The sequence below is a fragment of the Mastomys coucha genome, unplaced genomic scaffold, assembly GCF_008632895.1.
Source record: "Mastomys coucha isolate ucsf_1 unplaced genomic scaffold, UCSF_Mcou_1 pScaffold5, whole genome shotgun sequence".
In the NCBI taxonomy this organism is placed as follows: domain Eukaryota; kingdom Metazoa; phylum Chordata; class Mammalia; order Rodentia; family Muridae; genus Mastomys; species Mastomys coucha.
The window spans coordinates 70312817-70334598 of record NW_022196911.1 but is presented as its reverse complement, the minus strand read 5'-3'; the positions used below and the strand labels follow the sequence as shown (position 1 = coordinate 70334598).

Sequence of the window (21782 nt, the reverse complement as noted above, 5' to 3'; positions counted from 1 at the left end):
TTTTTTTTTTTTTTTGTTTCTTTATTCTCTTTCAAAACAGTCGTGGTTCAGGGGTGTAATTTGAAATGTTTTCACTTTGGATGGCATATTGCACTAACTTTCACTGAGCAAGCTCAGGTGTTAGTGTTTTGCTTCTTTACTTCTATTTAAAATAAGCCTCATAAAAACAAAGTTCTGGAGGCTGGAAAGTCAAGCATGAAGGTGCCAGGATCTGGTGAGACACTTTTGTTTGTTTGGTTTTTTTTTTTTTTTGGTTTACTTTTTTTTAAAAAAGATTTATTTATTTATTACATTTAAGTACACTGTAGCTGTCTTCAGATGTACCAGAAGATGGTGTCAGATCTCATTATGGGTGGTTGTGAGCTACCATGCCGTTGCTGGGATTCGAACTCAGGACCTTCGGAAGAACAGTCAGTGCTCTTACCCACTGAGCCATTTCACTAGCCCCTCCCCCCCCTTTTATTTTCAAGACAGGGTTTCTCTGTATATCCCTGGCTGTCCTGGAACTCAGAAATCCACCTGCCTCTGCCTCCCAAGTGCTGGGATTTAAAGGTGTGTGCCCGGCTGTTTTCTTTTCTTTGATCCTTTTTATCTTAATTTTGTAAATGGTGACTGTAGCATTTATTGCCTGTATTGTTTCATTTGGCATTTCTTAGTTTTGTTCTTGCATTGGACATTTTGCAGATATAAATAAGGCTTTAGGCATTTGAGTAGAGGTTGTCAGACAATCCCTAACATTGCTTTAAAAGTACTATTTTAAGCTAGGCAGTGGTGGCGCACTCCTTTAATTTCAGCACCTGGGAGGCAGAGGCAGGCAGATTTCTGAGTTTGAGGCCAGCCTGGTCTACAGAGTGAGAGTTCCAGGACAGCAGGGCTACAGAGAAACCCTGTTTTGAAAAACCAAAAATACTATTTTACTGGGTAGTGGTGGTATATGCCTTTAATCTCAGCACTAGGAGACAGAGGCAGGCCAATCTCATTTGAATTTAAGGCCAGCTTGGTTTACAGAGCAAGTTCCAGGAAGCCAGGGTTACACAGAGAAAGCCTGGCTCAAAAAAAATTATTTTAATATTTTACTTTTGATTGAATGCAGAATTATGTGAAATGTGATAAAGACTAGGGGTGTGGCTCAATAGCAGAGCAAGTTCATAGGCACAACCTGGTTCCATAGTTAAGTGTAAGGAAGAGGCCTAGAGTTCTTTGTAAATATAGCAAAAATCTCTTTAGAGTTAAGGTAGGAGAATCAGATGGGGTTAGTTCCTCTATAGAAGGTTAATGTTCCAAAGAACAGGATCACATACTTAATGTTTACATTTTTGCAGAATGCATTAACTAGATAAATTAAGGATGCATTTTGGTAATTTGCTCTTACATTGACAAGAATTGGCACTTAACTCTGACTAGGAAATTTTCTGACAGTTTGCTGAAAATATTGAAACTTTAAATCTTAAGGGAAATTTAAAAATTAAAAATATTTTTAAGTGTTGGCTTAAAACCAACTTATATAGGCAAATCATGTGCTTTTATCACTGAGTTGTACTCCCCAGGCCAAATATTTTAACTTTTGAAGTATTGTAAAAAGTCTTATGTCTGGGGTCATCAAGGTGGCTCAGCTACTAAAGGCACTAGTGATGTGAAAGCCTAGTGACCTGAGTTGGATTCCCAGAACTCATATACAAGGATAGAATCATTCCATGCTGTTTTCTGTAGGTACACCAAGGCATATGGCCCCACATACATACATCATTCTTGTTTTTGTTTTTGTTTTTAAGATTTATTTACTTATTTTATGCATATGAGTACATACTGTAGCTGTACAGATAATTGTGAGCCTTCATCTGGTTGTTGAGAGTTGACTTTCTTTTTTAAGGACCTCTGCTTGCTCTGGTCAACCCTGTCTGTGCTCGCTCCAGTAGACCCTACTCACTCTGGTCCACCCCGCTCGCTCCTGCAGTAGACCCTCCTCACTCTGGTCCACCCCGCTCGCTCCTTTAGACCCTCCTCTGGTTGTCCCTGCTAACTCCAGCCCAATGATTTATTATTATGAATAAGTACACTGTAGCTGTCTTCAGACACACCAGAAGAGGGCATCAGATTTCATGGCTGGTTGTGAGCCACCATGTGGTTGCTGGGATTTGAACTCAGGACCTTTGGAAGAGCAGTCTGTCCTCTTTCCCGCTGAGCCATCTCACCAGCCTCCTTATTTATTTTTTTTGAAGTAGGATCTTGTGGTTTTATTGGGGTTGTGTGTTGAGACAGGGTCTCACTATGTATCTTTGCCTGGCCTGGAACTTGGAGAGATCCATCAGCCTCCTGAGTCCTGGAATTAAAATCATGCCACCTTGTGTAGTGAGATAGCATCCTGTAATGTGGTCTAGTTTAAGCCTGCAACTTCTTCATTAAAGTAATCCTCTTGTCTCAGCCTCCTAAGACTAGAATAACAATATGTATCATTATAGCTGCCCCCAAATAAGATGGAAGTACTTCAGTTAAATTAACAAAAAGGTATTTTGACTAGTTAGAAACTGATATTTGTTTTTTATACCATATGTGTTAAAGATCCCTCAAAAGTCAAAGAGAGGTAGGATTCCTTCAATTGGAGTTCAAAGGCAATTGTTTGAAAGATGAATTTTGAAATGACTCTGAGTAATTGGAGCAGACACTGGGGAAGATCATCTTGGTAGAAACAGCAACATATTGGTACAAAAGCGTGGAAACTCCTTACATGTATACTAGTAGAGTTTGGGAGAGGAGAATTGTGGGATATGAGGATGGAAAATTATATGAGCTAAATGATATAATTTCTTTTTTTAAAAAAATATTTATTTATTTATTATATGTGAGTACACTGTAGCTGTCTTCAGACACTCCAGAAGAGGGGAATCAGATCTCATTATGGATGGTTGTGAGGGATTAGAACTCAGGACCTTCAGAAGAGCAGTCAGTGCTCTTAACCACTGAGCCAAGTGCTGGGATTAAAGGCGTGCGCCACCACTGTCTGGCTCAAAATTCTGATCAATTGTGTATTGCATACTTTATATGGGTGGCAACAAAGATGATAGATTGCAGTGTGGAGGTTACAGTTTTCCAGAAAAGAATGATTTCTGTTTGAAATATAATGGCAATGAAGATTATTGACTGGAGAAAGATTTAAGTAGAATTGTGCAGTGGGAAGAGGAAAGTGTAAGATAGTAGTTTGAGTGTGAAAGGAAAACTGAGAAACAGTTTACCAAGTAAGAAGAGTTGTATAGGGTAGTAAAGTTGCTAGATAAATTTTCTTTCTTTTTTTATTGGGTATTTTCTTTATTAACATTTCAAATGTTATTTCCTTTCCTAGTTCCCCCTTCCCCTGAAACTCCCTGTCCTATCACCCTCTCCCTGATAAATTTTCTTAAATCACAGTTCATAAGTCATTCCTCCTTAGCTTTTTTTTTTTCCTTTTTAATTTTATTTTTTCCCGGGCAGTGGTGGTGCATGCCTTTAGTCTCAGCTCTTGGGAGGCAGAGGCAGGCGGATTTCTAAGCTTGAAGCCAGCCTGGTCTACAGAGTGAGTTCCAGGACAGCCAGGGCTACACAGAGAAACCCTGTCTCGAAAATCAAAAAAAAAAAAGAAAAAAAAAAGTAATGATTATATTACACAAGACAAAAAACAATAACAAAGAATTTCCACTTCAAATGATTCTTTTAAAATATATAAAAATAGGCTAGCAGTCATTATTTAAAAAAAAAGAAAAATTTATTTTAGGTATATGTGTGTTTTGCCTGAATTTGTATGTGTGTACCATGTTTATGCTTGTCACTGGAGGGTATTGGATCTTCTGGAACTGGAGTTAAGAGAAGTTGTGGGTTGCTGGTAATCAAACAGGTTCCTTGGACGACCAGAGAGTGCTTTTAACTACTGAGCCATGTCTCCCCAGTTTGTGAATGACTAATCTGATTCAAAAAGATCAGATTGATTCTATTTTTCCTGGTGATTAGAAATCCAGGCCGTACAGAACTGCCCCTGACCTATACCTCTAGGCACCAAAGGGATTGTCTTAATCAGGATTCGTATTCCTGCACAAAACATCATAACCAAGAAGCAGGTTGGGGAGGATAAAAAGGGTTTATTCAGCTCATGTATACTTCCACATTGCTGTTCATCACCAAAGGAAGTCAGCACAGGAACTTGGAGGTGGAAGTTGATGCAGAAGCCATGTAGGGGTGGTGCTTACTGGTTTGCTTTTCCTACCAGCCCAGGGATGATATCACCCACAGTGGGCCCTCCTTCCTTTGATTGCTAGTTGAGAAAATGGATCTGACAGCTGGACCCAGGAAGGCATTTTTCTCAAGGGATTTTATTTTCCCTTCTCTGTGATAATTCCAGCTTGTGTCAAGTCAGACAAAACCAGCCATTATGATGATATTTAAACCTTGGTTGATTGACTCCAAAATTGTATTGAGTAAGATGTCAGAAGTATAGGACTGGTCAGAAATGGTAGTATGTCTGTAATCCCAGTTTCTTTTTTTTTTTTTTAAAGATTTATTTTATTTATTTTATATGTATGAGTACACTGTAGCTGTACAGATGGCCATGAGCCGTCATGTGTGTGACTGCTGGGAATTGAACTCAGGACCTCTGCCGGCCCCTCTAGCTCCGGCCACGCTTGCTTCCGGCCGCTCTTCACTGTAGCTGTCTTCAGATGCACCAGAAGAGGGTGTCAGATCTCATTACGGGTGGTTGTGAGCCACCATGTGGTTGCTGGGATCTGAACTCAGGACCTTCGGAAGAGTAGTCTCTGCTGAGCCATCTCGCCAGCCCGTAATCCCAGTTTCTTGAGAAGCTGACCTTATCACAAACAAGGTCAAGGCCAGCCTGGGCAACGTATTCAGGGCTGTATTTTATAAACCGAACCAAACCAAGCAACAGAAATATGGGACTAACTTAATTCTGCCTGTAAGGGACCTATGTACAGTCATAAGTATTTTTAAAATTGTAAGTTTTATTTTTATTTACCTTTTTTGTTTTCTTTGGGTTTTTGTTTGTTTGTTTTGAAACAGGATCTTTCTAGATAGCCCTGGATGTCAGAACTTACTATGTAAACCTGTAGATCAGGCTGGCCTTGAATTTAGACATCTGCCTGCCTCTGCTTCCTGAATGCTGGGATTTAAAGTATGCACTATAATGCCTATCTAAGCTTTATTTTTTAACTATGTGTCTGTGTTTGGATTTATATATGTGAATGCAGGTGTCCACAGAGGCCAGAGTAGGCATCCAGTATACTGGAACTGAAAGACAGGTGGCTGTGGGCTATATGGTATGGTTGTTGGGAACCAACTTTGGGTCCTCTGGTAGAACAGGTCATGTTTTTAACCTGCTCTATCTCTAGCATAGTTTTGTTCTTTATTATATAATACATTTTATATACAGAAAAATTACATAACAATGCCTGTGTAACTACTATTAAAGCTTTAAAGGAATAAAATATTACAGTTGCAATTATATATATTCCTTTTGTACCTATTCTCAGGGCTGTCTTGTTTCTTCCTAGCTACATGCCTCCTGTTTGTATATATTCCTTTTTTGTTTGTTTGAGATAGGATCTCACTTTATAACCATGCCTGGCCTGGAAATGTATTTGTAGACCAGGTTGGCCTCAAACTCAAAAATCTGCATGCTTCTAGCTCCTGAATGCCTTGAAGGTATGTGCTACCTATTACACCTGGCTATATATGTCTTAAAACAAAACAAAAAACCCAAAGCAAAAAGTGTGCGTGTAAATTTACAGAAAAACATCCTTCTAGAAGGTATTTTTTTCCTTCTACCTGTGGGTCCTGGGATTAGGGCTAAGATGGGCAAGATTGGCTTTTACCTACTGAACCATCTTACTTGTTCTGATCTAGGTTTTTTTTTTATATTAAATGCATTTCAGTAAATAATATGAGCGATACTTTTAGACTATTTTCACCTAGTAGAGGTGGTTTTGTTTTTGTTTTTGTTTATAAAAAAACAAAAACAAAAAACTGTCTTCAGACACCAGAAGAGGGAATTGGGTCTTGTTACATACAGATGATTGTGAGCCACCATGTGGTTGCTGGGATTTGAACTCAAGACCTCTGGAAGAGCAGTTGGTGCTCTTAACGGCTGAGCCGAGTCTCCAGCCTAGGTATTTTTTAGTCTTCAGAAATAAACTGTTACTGTTTCTATTGCACTGTTTAGCGTGCTGGTGTGAATATGGGTAAGGTATTTGCAGATGACATTGTTTTTGTGTGCAGAATTCATCCTCCACCTGTCTCTGCCTCTCTCATCCTTAGGTTAATTAAAATGTTTTTGTCTTAGTAATTTTTTTTTTTTTTTAGACAGGGTTTCTCTGTATAGCTTTGGCTGTCCTGGAACTCAGTCTGTAGACCAGGCTGTCCTCGAACTCAGAAATCCTTCTGCCTCTTAGTAATTTTTATGATTTGGATTTAAATATGGAATAATTAATAATGTTAGCATCAGTTTCAGATCACAAATCCCTGAACTCCCCCCCCCCCTTTATTTCCTTGACCTTGAAAACCTGAATCTATTCATTTACTTAGAGGTTGCATGCTAACCACTTTCAAGTCAGACTAAGTGTTGTGGGAAATAATAAAAAGAAAATGATGTGTTCCTGTACTACATCGGGCACCTGGCTCCATCTAGGTGTTCTTATCTCAGCAGACTCTCTGGCCTGGGGCTCTAAAGACGGCTCCAATTGACTCACTAATTTCCATTGGCTACTCAATGGCTATCCAGTATTTACATTTACCCAGTAACGGGGTAAAATCAAAACTTTTTATTTTTTGTTTAAGATATATTTATTCATTTACGCATATGAGTACATTGTAGCTACCTTTAGACACACCAGAAGAGGGAATTGTATGCATTACTGATGGTTGTGAGCCACCATGTGGTTGCTGGGAGTTGAACTCGGGACCTCTGGAAGAGCAGTCAGACTGCTCTTAACCGCTGAGACATCTCTCCAGCCCCCAAATCAAAACTCTTGAAGTTTATAATTAACCAGTCAGATTTATATAACAATAAGTTTTCAATTCACAAGATGCCCACACAGTAATTTAAGGGCCAATTGATAGATACAAGCTGCCCACCTAGATTAGAAAAGTTACCCCAATTATTTTATCCATATTTGAAATTATATCTACCCGTGGCTATTTAAAGCCACACTGAATCTGAATCATCCTGTTCGTTATCCTCCATCTTGCTTCTCTCCTCTCTTCAAGTCACTGTCTTCCCTGTAACCACCTCCCTTTTTCCTGTGCAATCACAGGCCTCCTGCTGCACTAATATTTAAATTAATTGGACAAGGAAAGTCCTGCTACAACTAAGTTTGTAAATATATTTCTTTTGGCCTTGTATAACTAAAAAGTTTTTAGGGCCAGAGAGATGACTCAGTGGTTAAGAGCACTGATTACTCTTCCAGAGATCCTGAGTTCACCTTCCAGCAATCACATTGATGGCTCACAACCATCTGTAATGGGATCTGATGTGTCTTCTGGTGATTCTGAAAATAGCTATATATTGTAGTATATTCACAAATAAAATTAAAAAAAAGTTTTTAAGCTACATTTAAAATTATATACTTCGTATGGTCTCTTTTCAGATGAACCTGAACACTATGTAAACAAAGCTCAGCTTTTTTTTGTTTCGTTTTGTTTTTTGAGACAGGGTTTCTCTGTGTAGACCAGGCTGGCCTTGAACCCAGAAATCTGCTTGCCTCTGCCTCTGCCTCCCAAGTGCTGGGATCAAAGGCATGCGCCATCACCGCCCGGCTTAAAGCTCAGCTTTTAATCTTAGTAAGGATAAGGAAAGATATCTAGGTTCAGAGTCTACACATTAAGATGTCTCAATAATAGTAAAGCTGGGATGGAGAGATGGTTTAGTGGTTAAGAAAACTGGCTGTTCCTCAGTTGAACCTGGGTTCAATTCCCAGCGCCCACATGGCACTTTACAGTGACAGTTAACTCCTATTCCAGTGGATCCAGCACCCTCACAGAGACATACACATAGGCAAATTACCAATGTACATAAAATAAAAATGAATGATAAAAACTAATAAAAATAAAGTTTGTAACTTGTATTGTTCTCTACAGACATTAGTTTATGATTCATACCTTTTTGTGTCCAGATTATTGGGGACTACCCCACAGTGCAGTTAAATGATTATTAACAAGACTCAAAAGTATATAAATCATAGAGTTCTGTGCAAATGCCAGATACTATTTTATACCCTCAGATTCTAGAAAGATTTTAAGCAGAAGAACTTAAAATTGATATAATCCTACTCACTGTATATCCCTGATGGCTTGGAACTTGATACTAGATCAGGTTGGTCTTGAATTTGTAGAGATCATCTGCCTCTGGAGTGCTGGGACTGATTAAATATGTGTGCTATCCTGCTTGGTGCAGAGAATAAGAGAGTAAGAAAAACTGCTAGAAATAAATTGCTTTGACAGAATACAATTCCTACAAACCAAGACTCAGTTTTCAGCATAAAATAAATGTAGGGAGAATTTTCTGTTGGTGCTGTTTTGGTGATCTCTTTTGCTGTGTAGCCCAGTTCAAACTTTGATCTCAGCCTTCAAGAGCTGGGTGTGCTCTACCTTACCTTCTTAGTATTATGGGTTTTACTAATGCCTGTAATAAATACAGCTTTGCCTTTTTCTCAAGCACAATTCACCTTTATTTAGAAGTATTTATTTGTTTTCTTTGACAGAATGAGAGCTACATGTCTTTGTCACTTTTGAACCTCTGAAATTCAGAATACAGATAACACTAGTGACTTTCTATCTTTAGCCTTTATAGTTGTACTGTATTTCCTAAGTACTCAAAATTTGCACTTGAATATTTTTTCCACATTATTATTTCTATTTCAAAAACCCGCCTCAAAGAATTATCAGCCAATTCCATCTCTTAAGAATCTTTTAATTTATAATGCTGACTTGGTCAGTTAGAACAATAGTTTTGTTAGTGTTTTTAACCCTGCCTTCCTATCTCTAGCCTTCTGGCTTTTAATTGTATTGCGTGTTCCTCTAGTGGTTTGTATTTTGTTAGTACTTACTTATATTACAGTAGAGCCTATCAAGACATAATGAATAAATCCATTTAGCTCACATCTTCAGTTATTTGGTAAGCTTCATAAGGGCAGAGACTATCTCAACATTTTTTTTTAATTGTGTGTTTTTTGCATGTACATTTGCATGTGTGCCATAGCTCATGTATAGAGGTCAGAGATTAGTTTTCAGGAGTTGGATTTCCCCTTCTCTGTGGGGTGCATGGAATGCAGATCTTTAGGCTTGATGGTGAGCACCTTTATCTGCAGAGCCATCTTGCTAGCTCCATTTCTAAGTTATTTGTACAAATGGAGACAAACATTAGTGTGGATAATACTTAGAAATCAGTTGAGGGCCAAACAAACAACAAAAAAAAGAAATCAGTTGAGGGGGGGCTGGAGAGATGGCTCAACAGTTAAGAGCACTGACTACTCTTTTAGAGGTCCTGAGTTCAAATTCTGGCAACCATATGGTGGCTCACAACCATCTATAATGAGATCTGATGCCCTCTTCTGAGTTTGCATCTTCAGTATCCACATAAGACAGACGTGTGTGTGTGTGTGTGTGTGTGTGTGTGTGTGTGTGTGTGTTTGTGAGTGTGAGTGATGCAGGGTATGTCTAAACCCAGCTCTTGGGGTGAGGCAGAGAGAAATGCCCATTCTGGGAGCTCACTGGCCAGACAGTGTAGCTAATTGGTAAATTCTGGGAGCCAAGAGAGACCTTACTTAAAATTATAAGGTAGAAAGTGATAGAGGAAAGACACCTAATGTCAGCCCCAGTCTCTTGCAGTAACATACAGAAAAAGAGAATACCATCCTCAAAACCAAGAACAAATATCTGACTGTTTAAGGGCCACTGATGTAAATACTCTTCAACTCAGTGTCCCTCCTTTCTACTCCCTTAGTTCTCTCCCTTTCAGCTGGTTGCTTGCTCCACCTCTCGACCTATGGCTCATTTTGTTTAATTCTGTTTACAGAACCACTTGGGATTAATGGTGTGTGCTAGGACTGAGCCACACTAAAACAACCTATTTACAGTAAATAGAAATGTCTTGGATAAAATGTGTCTGCCAGAGTTGAGCCACACAAGGGTTTTCCCCTTCACAATCTTGGGTTTCACAATGTGATCAAATAACCTGCAACATTGTAGTTAAAAAGACAAGGTGTTGGGGGTCAGGGGGGTGCCAGCAGAGGCAGAGGCAGACCCTTCTCTGAGTTTTTGAGGCTAGCCTAGTCTACAGAGTGAGCTCCAGGAACCAGGTGTGTGTGTGTGTGTGTGTGTGTGTGTGTTTGTGTGTGTGTGTGTCTGTGTCTGTGTCTGTGTCTGTGTCTGTGTCTGTGTCTGTCTGTCTGTCTATCTATGTCAGAGTCTATGTTTTTTGTGTGTTTGTACTTACTTGTAGAGACTCCAAAAGATGGCGTGACATCAGATAGTGGGACAGGCAGTTAAGAGCTGACTAGCATGGATGCTAGGAAATAAAATCGAGTTTTCTGGAAGCAGGCATTCTTAACCTCTGGACCATCTCCACAGCCCCTTACATGGATGCTTTTTATTATGCATTACTAAGTTTTTCTCTCTTCTGTTTTGAGGCTACTTTTGTTTTTTTTAAAGGCAGGGTCTCATATATCCCAGGCTGGCCTCAAACTTGCTCTGTAGCTAAGGATGACTGTTTCTACCTCTTGGATGCTGGGCTAACAGACATTGACCAACAATACCCAATTTGGGTTTAACTTTTTTTTTTTTGTTTGTTTTTTTGTTTTGGTTTTTCGAGACAGGGTTTCTCTGTGTAGTCCTGACTGTCCTGGAACTCACTTTGTAGACCAGGCTGGCCTCGAACTCAGAAATCCGCCCACCTCTGTCTCCCAAGTGCTGGGATTAAAGGCGTGCGCCACCACCGCCCGGCTGGGTTTAACTTCTTAAAAAAATCATAATTATAGACCATTCTAGTAGAGTTTATCTTAGTGTCTCTTGAAAATGTTAGAACCCAGAATCGTAATGTACATGCTAAAGGTAATAAAAAGTTGAAGTTTTAGTGTTGAGGCAGCTTGTCGACTTTTTTTTTTCTTTTTTGTAGGATTTTTACAATCAATGTATTGCTCTGATACATGCTAATGCCAGTTTTTTAATAGAAAAAAAAAAGGCTCATTGGGCATGGTACCCCAAGCCTAGAATCACAGCATGGGGGAAGGGGTGCAGAGGCTAGGTGATTTTGAATTTGAATTTGAATTTTGATTTTGAATTTGAGGCCAGCTTGGTCTACAAAGTGGATTCCAGGGCTACACAGAAACCCTGTCTCAAAAAACAAAACAAATTTACATCCAATCTAGCCCCAAGTACCAGAATTTTGATGAATCTGACTGACTAGATTTTTAGAATTTATTTGTTTGGCTTTTTAAAAGAGAAGAGAGACTGAAGTGATTTAGTGTATCTGCTTTCTGAGACCACATTAAAAATTGGTCTTAGTTTTACTATGATTCGTAGGATAATTAGGGAACAAAAGATGCCTATTTGTGTGCTAATTACTGTGAACTTATTTTAGAAATAGAATGAAAGTATGCCAAGAATTGCTGCTTTGGAGGAGTATTGTTGAGATATCACAGCATATAATTACAGTGCAGTGTGAGAAGTCTTAAATGTGTGTATATATAAGGTACTAGGAAATCACAGGAGTTACTTTGCTTAACTTTTTCATATAAAAAAGATAAAAGTGAATAAAACTCAGGGTCTGCTGTTTATGCTAGCTGCTGAAAGTTGCTAATACTAATTAAATATTCATTACTATTAAATTGAACTTGCAAGTAAAAATTCGAAGCCTTACAGGGCACAACCCTAATGATATTCTTTAAAAAAAAAAAAACACTATCACATTTGTTTTGTTTATTATGTGTGTATGGGGGGGAGGGATGAGCATGCACACACACCACAGCACATACATGAGAGGTCAGAGGACAGCTTGCTGAGGCTGTTCTTTTTCATTGTGTGGGTCAAAACAAAAAACCAGAAGCTAGGTGTGTAGTAATTTATGCTGCTGAGGATCAAACTCATGGCCTTGTATACATTAGGCAAGCATTCATTGTACACAGAGCCATACCCTAGTAGCATGCATAAGATTTGCTGACAATGTGAGTTTTCAATTTTCTTTTTCTTTATTTTGTAATTTTGCTTTTGATCTTTTAATACTAGCTAGCCTTTGTACTGCTTTCTGTTAATTTATTTTTGGGGTTGTGGTAGGGTTGTTCTTATTATATAATTCGTTGTAGTCAAGGTTGGCCTTGAACCTGAGCTGCCTTGGCCTCAGTAGTACTAGGATTATAGGCTCCTCTACCATTCCCTACTTATTGTCTGGTTGTTCTCCCCCCCCTTTTCCTTCCCTCCTCCTCCTCCCCTCTTCCCCTCTTCCTGTTTGTTTGTTTGTTTTGTTTTGGAGACAGGGTTTAACTATAGCAAAATTATTTTTGAGCAAACAGTGTATGTCTCATTTATTGTTCTTTCTCTGTAGTGCTTTCTAGTACAAAGAATTATTGCTGTATTTACATAAACTGGTTTGTATTCTCCCATGACCGCTTTCAGTTAATAGAGTAATAGACTCCCAAGTTGAAAGTTCAAGAGTATAATTTTGTGCAGTGGTTTTCATGTTATGTAGTAATTTTTTGTCATCATAGAATTTTAGTAAGTCAAGAAATAATAATAGATCTAGGGCTGGAGAGTTGGCTCAACTTTTAAGAGCATTATTTACTCCTGCATAGGACTCATGCTTGATTCCCAGAAGCCACATGTTGGCATACACTGTCTTACTCCAGTTCCAGGGCATCTGATATCCTTTTCTGACCTCCTCTAGTCCTAGACACACACATGATATGTACACAAACATTTAGGGAAAACATTCATACACTTTATAAACTTTATACACTTCATACACTTTAAAAACTTCATAAAACTTTAAAAACTTGAAAAGTAGTGGATTTAGTAGAATAGAATATATATTAATTACTAGGAAACTTTATTAGGAAATAGCACTTCTCCATATTCCAGAGTATTCAAAGCAATGTACCAAGCATACTCTATGCCTGTACATGAACTTTGCAATATAGAGCCTTTCTTTGTATTTGCAATTATATAAGTATAGACTAACACTAAATAAATTTAAAAGAAAAAAATGACCTTAAAATAAGTATTTGTCTTTTTTTTTTTTTTTAATACTTTCTTTGTTTATAGACAGTATCACAAAAACATTATCTGAGGTTTTATTTTCTGGGCTGAGATTTTTAAATGTTAGAGCTGTCTATAATAAATTGTCCTAACAATTCTTAGTTTCTTTAAAACTGTCAGGGGTTCAAAATGGATTATGAAGTTAAAAAAGCAAACACTCTTTTTACATTTGGGAGCTATGAATAATTTTTGTTGAAAATAAACATTGTCTTGTTTGTACATTTGAAAGAGGTTTTTTACTTAAAAAATTTATGTGTATGGATATTTTTGCCTACATACAAATCTGTGTGTTTTATGCAGTTAGTATCTGTGGAGGACTGAAGGTATTAAACTGGAAGGTATTACAGGTGCTTGTGAGCCACCTTGTGGGTGCAAGTAGAGCAGCTAGTGTTTTTAACCTATAAGTCACCACTCCAGCCCTACTTTTTTGTGTGTGTGGGTCGGTGGGCGGGGGGCAATAAAGTGTTATCATGTAGCTTTGGCTGGCTTGGAACTTGGTTTGTAGTTCAGGCTGGCCTTGAACTCATAGATACCTACCTGCCTGTGCCTCCAAAGGGAATTTATGTACCAGGGTACCTGATTAAGGTTTTTTACTTTTCCTATCCCTCAAAGGGATATTAATTTTCATAGAGAATACCAAGAGAATAGAAGCTAAACTCCCCCCAGTAAACTATTAGTAGCTTTTTAGAGAAATCCAGTGTACTTCTTTTATTTAAGAATACAGTTTTTTGGCTAGGTGGTGGTTATTTATGACCTTTAATCCCAGTGCTTGGTAGGCTGAGGCATGCAGATCTCTGAGTTTGAAGCCAGGCTAGCCTCCTTATCAAGTTCCAGGACTACAAAGAAACCTTGTTTCTGAAAAACCAGAGGGAAAATACAGTTCTTCAAATCAGGCTCCTATGATACTTAGGTTTCCTTTAAGCTCAGTTTTTTGCTTTTGTATATATTCTCTAACATTTTAAATATTAAACTTGTAATGATTTTCTTTGAGCAAACCAAGTAAAGTTAAGCACTATGGAGAGTATTTATTATAGTATTTTTTCTTGTTGGTGAGACAGTGAGTGTCTCATTTTGTAGCTCTGGCTGTTCTGTAACTCACTAGCTTATGCTAGCCTCAAACTTGCACAGATCTGCTTGTTTCTGCTTACCTAAGGCATGAGCCATTGTGTCCAGCTATCCTGTACACTTTAGGATAGTCTAAACCCCTATAAACAAAGGAATATATTTTACTATAACCATAACTGGCAGGATTTGCATGAAGAGAGATTCACCTACTTGATTTTAAGAAATTAAAAGTGAAGGCTGACAGACTACAAAGGGAAGAATTGCTGTTCTGGTGTGAAGGATATGAAAAATCTTTACTCATAGGCCTTCAACTGCTAGCTTAAGACCCATCTGGATTATAAAGAGTAATTGGCCTTACTCAGGGTATGCTGACTTTTTTTTTTTAGGGTGTGTTGATTTAAATGGTAGTCCTATCTAAAATACCTCTACAGTCACAGCTACATTAATATGTGGCCAAGTATTTGAGTATTATGGCTTACTTAGCCAAACTGACACACAGAATTAACTATCACAGGAGTATAATAGAATGCATGTTTTTTAGTGAAAGGTCACATCAAGTGAAGAAAGCAATGGATGTCTAGTTTGGACTTAAAATTTTTAATGTAAGTCTGTCTGATCTAAAGCCCCAAACCTACTTTGATAATCAAGTCTATAGCACTTCTACTTTCAGCTCTTTGCTTTAATTTGGGAGTTACTACACTTGAGAATGGTAGAAGTGATTCTTGGTGGGGGGAAAAACCCAGGCTGGCCTTAAATTCCATATTCTCCCATGTAACCTAAGTCTGTGTGAAGGTAATTGGATAAAATGGCATATTTAGGAATACACTTGCACTCTGAGTGGTAGTACATATTAATGAGTTCCGTGTTTTGGAATTATATTCTAAAGCTTGATCATGTCTAACCATTTTTATTGCATCCAAATCTCATTCTCTTTCTTTCCTCTATTACTCTTCTGATGTATTTGTTTGTGGTAGTAAGAACTTAATACGTGTGTGTGTGTGTGTGTGTGTGTGTGTGTGTGTGTGTGTATACACGAGTGTGCGCACGGTAACTTGTCTGCCATAGAGCTACGTCCACAGTTCCAACTTCTACTTTTAAAAGATTTTATATGGAAAATATCTACTTAAATAAAACTAAGAGAATAGTTAGTGAATTCTGTGATTTTTTTTTTTTTCCCAAGTGTCTGCTCATTGCTTTATTTTATAGTTTGTTTGGATCCAGATCTAAACATGGTTTATAAACTGCAGCTGGTTAATATCTCTATCTTTGATATATTTATTTTTGAGACAACCCAGACTGGCCTTAAATCTCATAATTTAGCCAGGATTGAACTTGAACAAGTGAAGATATTCTTGTCTTAACCTCTTGAAACTGTGATTGGAAATTTGAGCAAATTTGTCTTTGAATCCTCAGGTTCCTTTTCTATCTCTTTTTCCTCGAAGAAACTAAGGAATTTGCTTCCTAAGCCCTCTACTTATTACAAATCGAGAGTCAGAGACTTGATCAGATTGATTTTATAGTAACAATATTTCAGTATTCTTTTACTACACTAGTATAAAACACATAGGTATAATTGTACATCTTGTCTGTCTATTATAGTAGCATTTGTTTAGAGTATCTACAATTAAAGCTGGGAGTATTTTACTTATTGATATTAAAATTCTTTTTTAAAAAAGATTTATCTATTTATTTAATGTATATGAGTACACTGTAGTTGTATAGGTGGCTGTGAGCCATCTTGTGACTGCTGGGAGTTGAGCTCCGACTCCTCTTGCTCTGGCTCCAACCCCTCTTGCTCTGGCATAATTCACTGTAGCTGTCTTCAGACGCACCAGAAGAGGGCGACAGATGTCCATTACAGATGGTTGTGAGCCACCATGTGGTTGCTGGGATTTGAACTCAGGACCTTTGGAAGAGCAGTCATTGGCAGGCAGGATGCAGAGGCAGCCACATCTCAGTGAGGTCAGCCTGGTCTACAGAGTGAGTTCCAGGACAGCCAGGACTACATAGCTATATCCTATCTCAAACAAAAAATAATTAATACTGTTTCTGTCATTAAGCCATTTTTCTAACATTTGACTAAAACCATTCTCAACAAGGTTATCAGTACACTTTGTGCTGAATGCAGCCAACTATTTTGGTGTCTGTGATGTACCTTTGTTTTTACTTCCTTAATTGCTTTTTCTCAACCTTACTTGTAGTTAGTCACCCTTTTACAATGCCCATACATTCTTATATACTCACATATATAGGCACTCCATACTCAAATACTCACTCAAATATGTACACTATATACTTTCATACACTGTCTCTTATGTATATAGACACTCCATACTTAGATTATCACTCAAATAGACATGGCATACTTACTCATATACTCACTTGAGCATGTACCCATTCTATATACACTTCTACTTTTTCTTCCTCTCTCCCGTTCTAGTTAGCTATTGAATTTAGAGCCTTGCTTAAGCTAGGTAAGCAGTTTATCTGTGTTAAACCTCCAGATCCAATTCTATTTTTTAATTAAATTGATTGATAGAGTGCTTGTGAGTACTCAACCTCTGAAGATCAGAAAACTTGCAGAAATTGATTCTTTCTACCATGTGGCTCCCAGGGATTTAGGTTGTTAGGCTTTGCAGCAAAGTGCCTTTTCTACTGAGCTATCTATCTCATTACTGCCTGTTTCCTATAGGTTCATTCACTATTCAGTAATTTTTCTGAAAAGCATGTCTGTGATTCTTTTTGACCCCAGGCTGAATTGTAAAGATGCTCCATATTCTGTAGGAGGATTACTATGAGTTGAGGTCAACCAGGGCTATGCTGTAGTGAGACCTTGACTCCAGAAATAAATTAAAATAAAAATTTATCTTTAAGCAGAATTGGAATTTTCTAGAGCAGCTATATATTAAGAGTAGAAATTACACAGGTACATTTGTTAAATCTAAAGTTATTGCTGTGTTGCTGGGTGTGGTAGTACATGTCTGTAAACCTAGCATTAGAACCTGAGGCAGAAGGATTGCTAAGAGTCTTAGGCAGCCAGGGCTACCTCTTTGGACCCCATCTCAAAAACAGCAACAAAATTATTGGTTTGCATCATTAGATCATTGAAGGTAGTTTTAACTACATAAAGTGTGGCTAGATTTGGGGATACTACCCATGTCTGAAATATTTATGGGGGCTGAAGATGCCTGGTCTACATAGCAGTTTGTTTTTTTGAGATAGGGACTTATTTTAGCATTGGCTAATTTTTTTTAAAGTATGGGTTGAATATATCATCTAATATTTACATTAGCATTATAATCACATTGCAAACATGTTCTACCATTAATAGTTTAGAAATAATAAAACTTTAAGTGAAGGGAATAATTTTATTTTTGTCTTTCTCTTTCTTTTTAGGTGGAATGAACCTCACTTGTTGACTGGTTGCTGATTGGATTCACTTGAAAAAAGAATCATTTTTCCCTCTGTGGAAGCCACATAGTGGCATATTTAATTCAAATCCAGGGATCACAACTTTTGATTTTTCTGGAGGGACATACCACTATATCAAATAAGCTTGACATTACAGCCAAAATGGTGCTGTCCCAGAGACAACGAGATGAACTGTAAGTTTCTTTGTTTTCTGCTATTTGGAAACCTCTTAGAATAATAAACTAGGCATGATTTATTATACATAGGGTGGTAAAGACAAGGTCATCCATCCTCTGCTACTTTGGAAGTTCAGGGTCAGCCCTGGGCTACTTTAGACCTTGTCACAAAAGAGAAGGAGATGGGGGAAGGAACTAGGGTGGGAACAAAACTGTTAAAATGCAGTCTTGGGAAGTCCCAAGATTAAAGTATTTTTACCAGTGTCTGCTATATTAGTATTGAACTATCTTGGCTTCAAATTTGGACCTTCTTTTAGCAAGGAATTAACTGTTTGTCATGTTTGAGCTTAAAGCAAAAAGCAAAATGAGTGATTAGTTGAATGATTAGATTCTCTTAAGATTTATTATACTCAAATGAAGTATATGTGCTGCTATAGGTAACTCTTCTAATTAAAAAAAAAAAAGTCAGTTTTACCAGGTGTGGTTCATATAGATCTTGAATCCTAGAATTCAAGAAGCAGAGATACGTGGGTCACCGAATTTGAGGTCAACCTGGTCTACATAGTGAGTTCCAGGCTATCCAGAGCTACACTATCTCAAAAAAGCAGAACAAAAGAGTAATTACTTAATTTTATGTAATTGTGTGGTGTGTGCATGTGTGGGTGGGTGCATATGGAAGCCACTGTTACTTCAATTTTTTTTATTAGATATTTTCTTTATTTAAATTTTAAATGATATCCCCTTTCCCAGTTTCCTCTCCAAAAAAACCCCCTATTCCCTTCCCCCGCTCCCCCTCCTCACCAACCCACCCTATTCTGCTTCCTGCCCTGGCATTCCCCTACACTGGGGCATAGAGCCTTCACTGGACCAAGGGCCTCTCTTCCCATTGATGATCGACTAGGCCATCCTCTGCTACATATGCAGCTGGAGCCTACTCTTCAGTTTTATTTTTTGAGATATTATCAGTTACTACTACTGAGCAATTTGGCAAGGCTAGGTAGCTGGGAATCAGCACTGGGATTATAGGCAAGTGCCACCAAATTTATCTCTTGAATGTAAGTGTGGGGGATCTGACCTCAGGTCCTAATACTTCAATGGCAAGCAATTTTCTCACTGAGCTAGCTCCCTAGCCTGTTTTTTTTTTTTTTTTAAAGATTTATTTATTTATTATTATGTGTAAGTACACTGTAGCTGTCTTCAGACAAACCAGAAGAGGGTGGTCAGGGTCAGATCTCATTACAGATGGTTGTGAGCCACCATGTGGTTGCTGGGATTTGAACTCAGGACCCCTGGAAGAGTAGTTGGTGCTCTTAACTCCTGAGCCATCTCTCCAGCCCTAGCCTGTTTGTTTTAATCTAGGATTAACCCTAGTTTGTTTTAATCTAGGATGTTATAAAAAAATACTCCTTTACTTTGCATAGTTTTATTTATCTTTTATCAGTAAAGAATGGCTTAAGCAAAGAATCATCATTGGACGTTAAATCTAGGGGAAACGAACAATAAGGAACAAGAAATATATACATGTTCCTAAATGTTCCACTTATACAAATCTCGAAGAAAGAATAGATAAATCCAAACCAGACTTTTTTTTTTTTTTTTTGGTTTTTCGAGACAGGGTTTGTCTGTGTATCCCTGGCTGTCCTGGATCTCACTCTGTAGACAGGCTGGCCTCAAACTCAGAAATCCACCTGCCTCTCCTGACCAAGTGTTGGGATTAAAGGCTTGTGTCACCCCCCACCCCCCCACCCCGGCTGAAACAACCTATTATTAAAAAAGAAAAAGAGAGGTAAGAGAGTTGGCTCAGGGGTTTCAGAGTGTGGAGTGTATGCTACAGAGGATCCAATGCCTCTAACATCAGAAGCATATACACCTTTAATCCCAGCACTTGGGAGGCAGGGGCAGGGGGATCTCTTGAGTTTGAGATCTATGGAGTGAGATCTAGGACAGCTAAGTAATTAACACAGAGAAACCCTGTCTTGGAAAAAAAAAAAAAAAAACAAAAAGCTCTTGGTATATGTGATTGAGAAAGATAGTGGGCAGTGTATCTATCTGCTGCTTATTACATGCCACAACAAAAAGTCTCTAGATATTGCCAATGCCCTTTCTTCCTGTAAAGAACTCATAACCTATTCTGATTTCTTCTTATCTACCCTGGGCATGAAATACATTTGTAAATTGTTTGATTAATGTATTATTATTGGTATTCCTTTGTGTGAAGATTATTTTCCTAAAATAGAATTGTGTTTATATATTGTAGTTTTATAGGTTTTTGGCATTTTGTTCTGAATCCTATTATTATATAGTCCTGCCTTGCCTGGAAATCTCTAGGTCAATCACTAGGCTACCCTTGAATTCATAGACATCAGTTATGCAAGCACACACACGCACGCACACACACACACACACACACACACACACACACACACACACGAGTATGTCTGTGCATACTTATACATAAATAATAGTAGCCAAGAAGAGAGAGAGAGTGAGAGAGAGAGAGGGGGGGGTGGAGGGAGGGAAGGAGAGAGGAAAAGGAATGAAGAGAAAGAAAGGAAGAAAGAAAACAGTGGAGAGAAGGGAGAAAAAATATATATGGATTTTTGAGGAGAAATTATATATTGCATATTTAAAAAAAGACAAAAGCTGCCGGGCGGTGGTGGCGCACGCCTTTAATCCCAGCACTTGGGAGGCAGAGGCAGGTGAATTTCTGAGTTCGAGGCCAGCCTGGTCTACAGAGTGAGTTCCAGAATAGCCAGGGCTATACAGAGAAACACTGTCTCGGAAAAAAAAAAGACAGAAGCAGATACATATTTCAGATTGAACCATTAGCAAGACAAAAGGCAACGGAGCATCATATTTAAACTGTTCAGGGAAAAAACCTACTAATTTAGGAGTATTACATATAGTGTCCTTCAAATGTGCCAGTCAGACTACAAGGGCTGAGAAGATTAATCACTGCTGATGAGTTTTAACCATCAACTTGGTACAATCTAGAATCACTAGGTAAAGAGTCTTAAATAAGAAATTATCGGGCTGGCGAGATGGCTCAGTGAGATGGCTCAGCGGGTAAGAGCACTGACTGCTCTTCCAAAGGTCCTGAGTTCGGATCCCAGCAACCACATGGTGACTCACAACCACCTGTAATGAGATTGGATGCCCTCTTCAGGGTAGTCTGAAGACAAGTACAGTGAATTATGCCGGAGCAAGCAGTGGCTGGAGCTAGCGGGCAGAAGGTCCTGAGCTCAGTTCCCAGTAGCCACACACTCACGGCCATCTGTACAGCTACAGTGTATTCATACACACATACACATAAAATAAAAAAATAAAACATTTTTTAAAAATACACACATACAGATAAACATTAAAATGTCCTTTGCTGGGGAAGCGGCTCTATTTGCTTATTACTTAGTATTCATAAACCCGTGATATGGGCTCAAGTATCACATAAAGCCTGAAATGAACATAAAGGACAGATGAGGAAGTTCAGGATCATCTTGGCTATATAGCAAGTTCAAGGCCAACTTGGGCTACACAAGACTTTGTTTCAAAAGTAAACAACCAGGAGCTATGGTGAACACCTTTAATCTAGCGTGAGGAAGACAGGCAGGCTGGACCTCTGAGTCCAGGGTTATGTGGTAAACTTTTTCTCAGGAAAACCAAGCAACTACAACATACCTATTCAAAAAAATCTTCCTTACCTAGCTATACCCCCAGTGTGTATAGAAGTCATTTTCATTGTTTTATAAAAGTATGAGAAACTAGTATAGTTCCACATTCCTTTTATAAACATATTTCATGTGCCTATGGTTTGGGTTTTTTTGCCTTGCTTATTTATTTTTTATTTTTTAT

The 21782-nt window shown here is 38.2% G+C and overlaps 1 protein-coding gene across 3 annotated transcripts in view; it reads left to right on the top strand.

The window, feature by feature from the left end:
• Positions 1 to 21782, top strand: part of Pafah1b1 (platelet activating factor acetylhydrolase 1b regulatory subunit 1) — a 54354-nt gene that overhangs the window by 9282 nt on the left and 23290 nt on the right. For all 3 annotated transcript variants that reach the window (XM_031353037.1, XM_031353036.1, XM_031353038.1), the window contains exon 2: positions 17743 to 17951. In XM_031353037.1, coding sequence (XP_031208897.1) covers positions 17920 to 17951 — 32 coding nt within the window. In that variant the 5' untranslated portion in view covers positions 17743 to 17919. The remainder of the gene's footprint in view (positions 1 to 17742; positions 17952 to 21782) is intronic.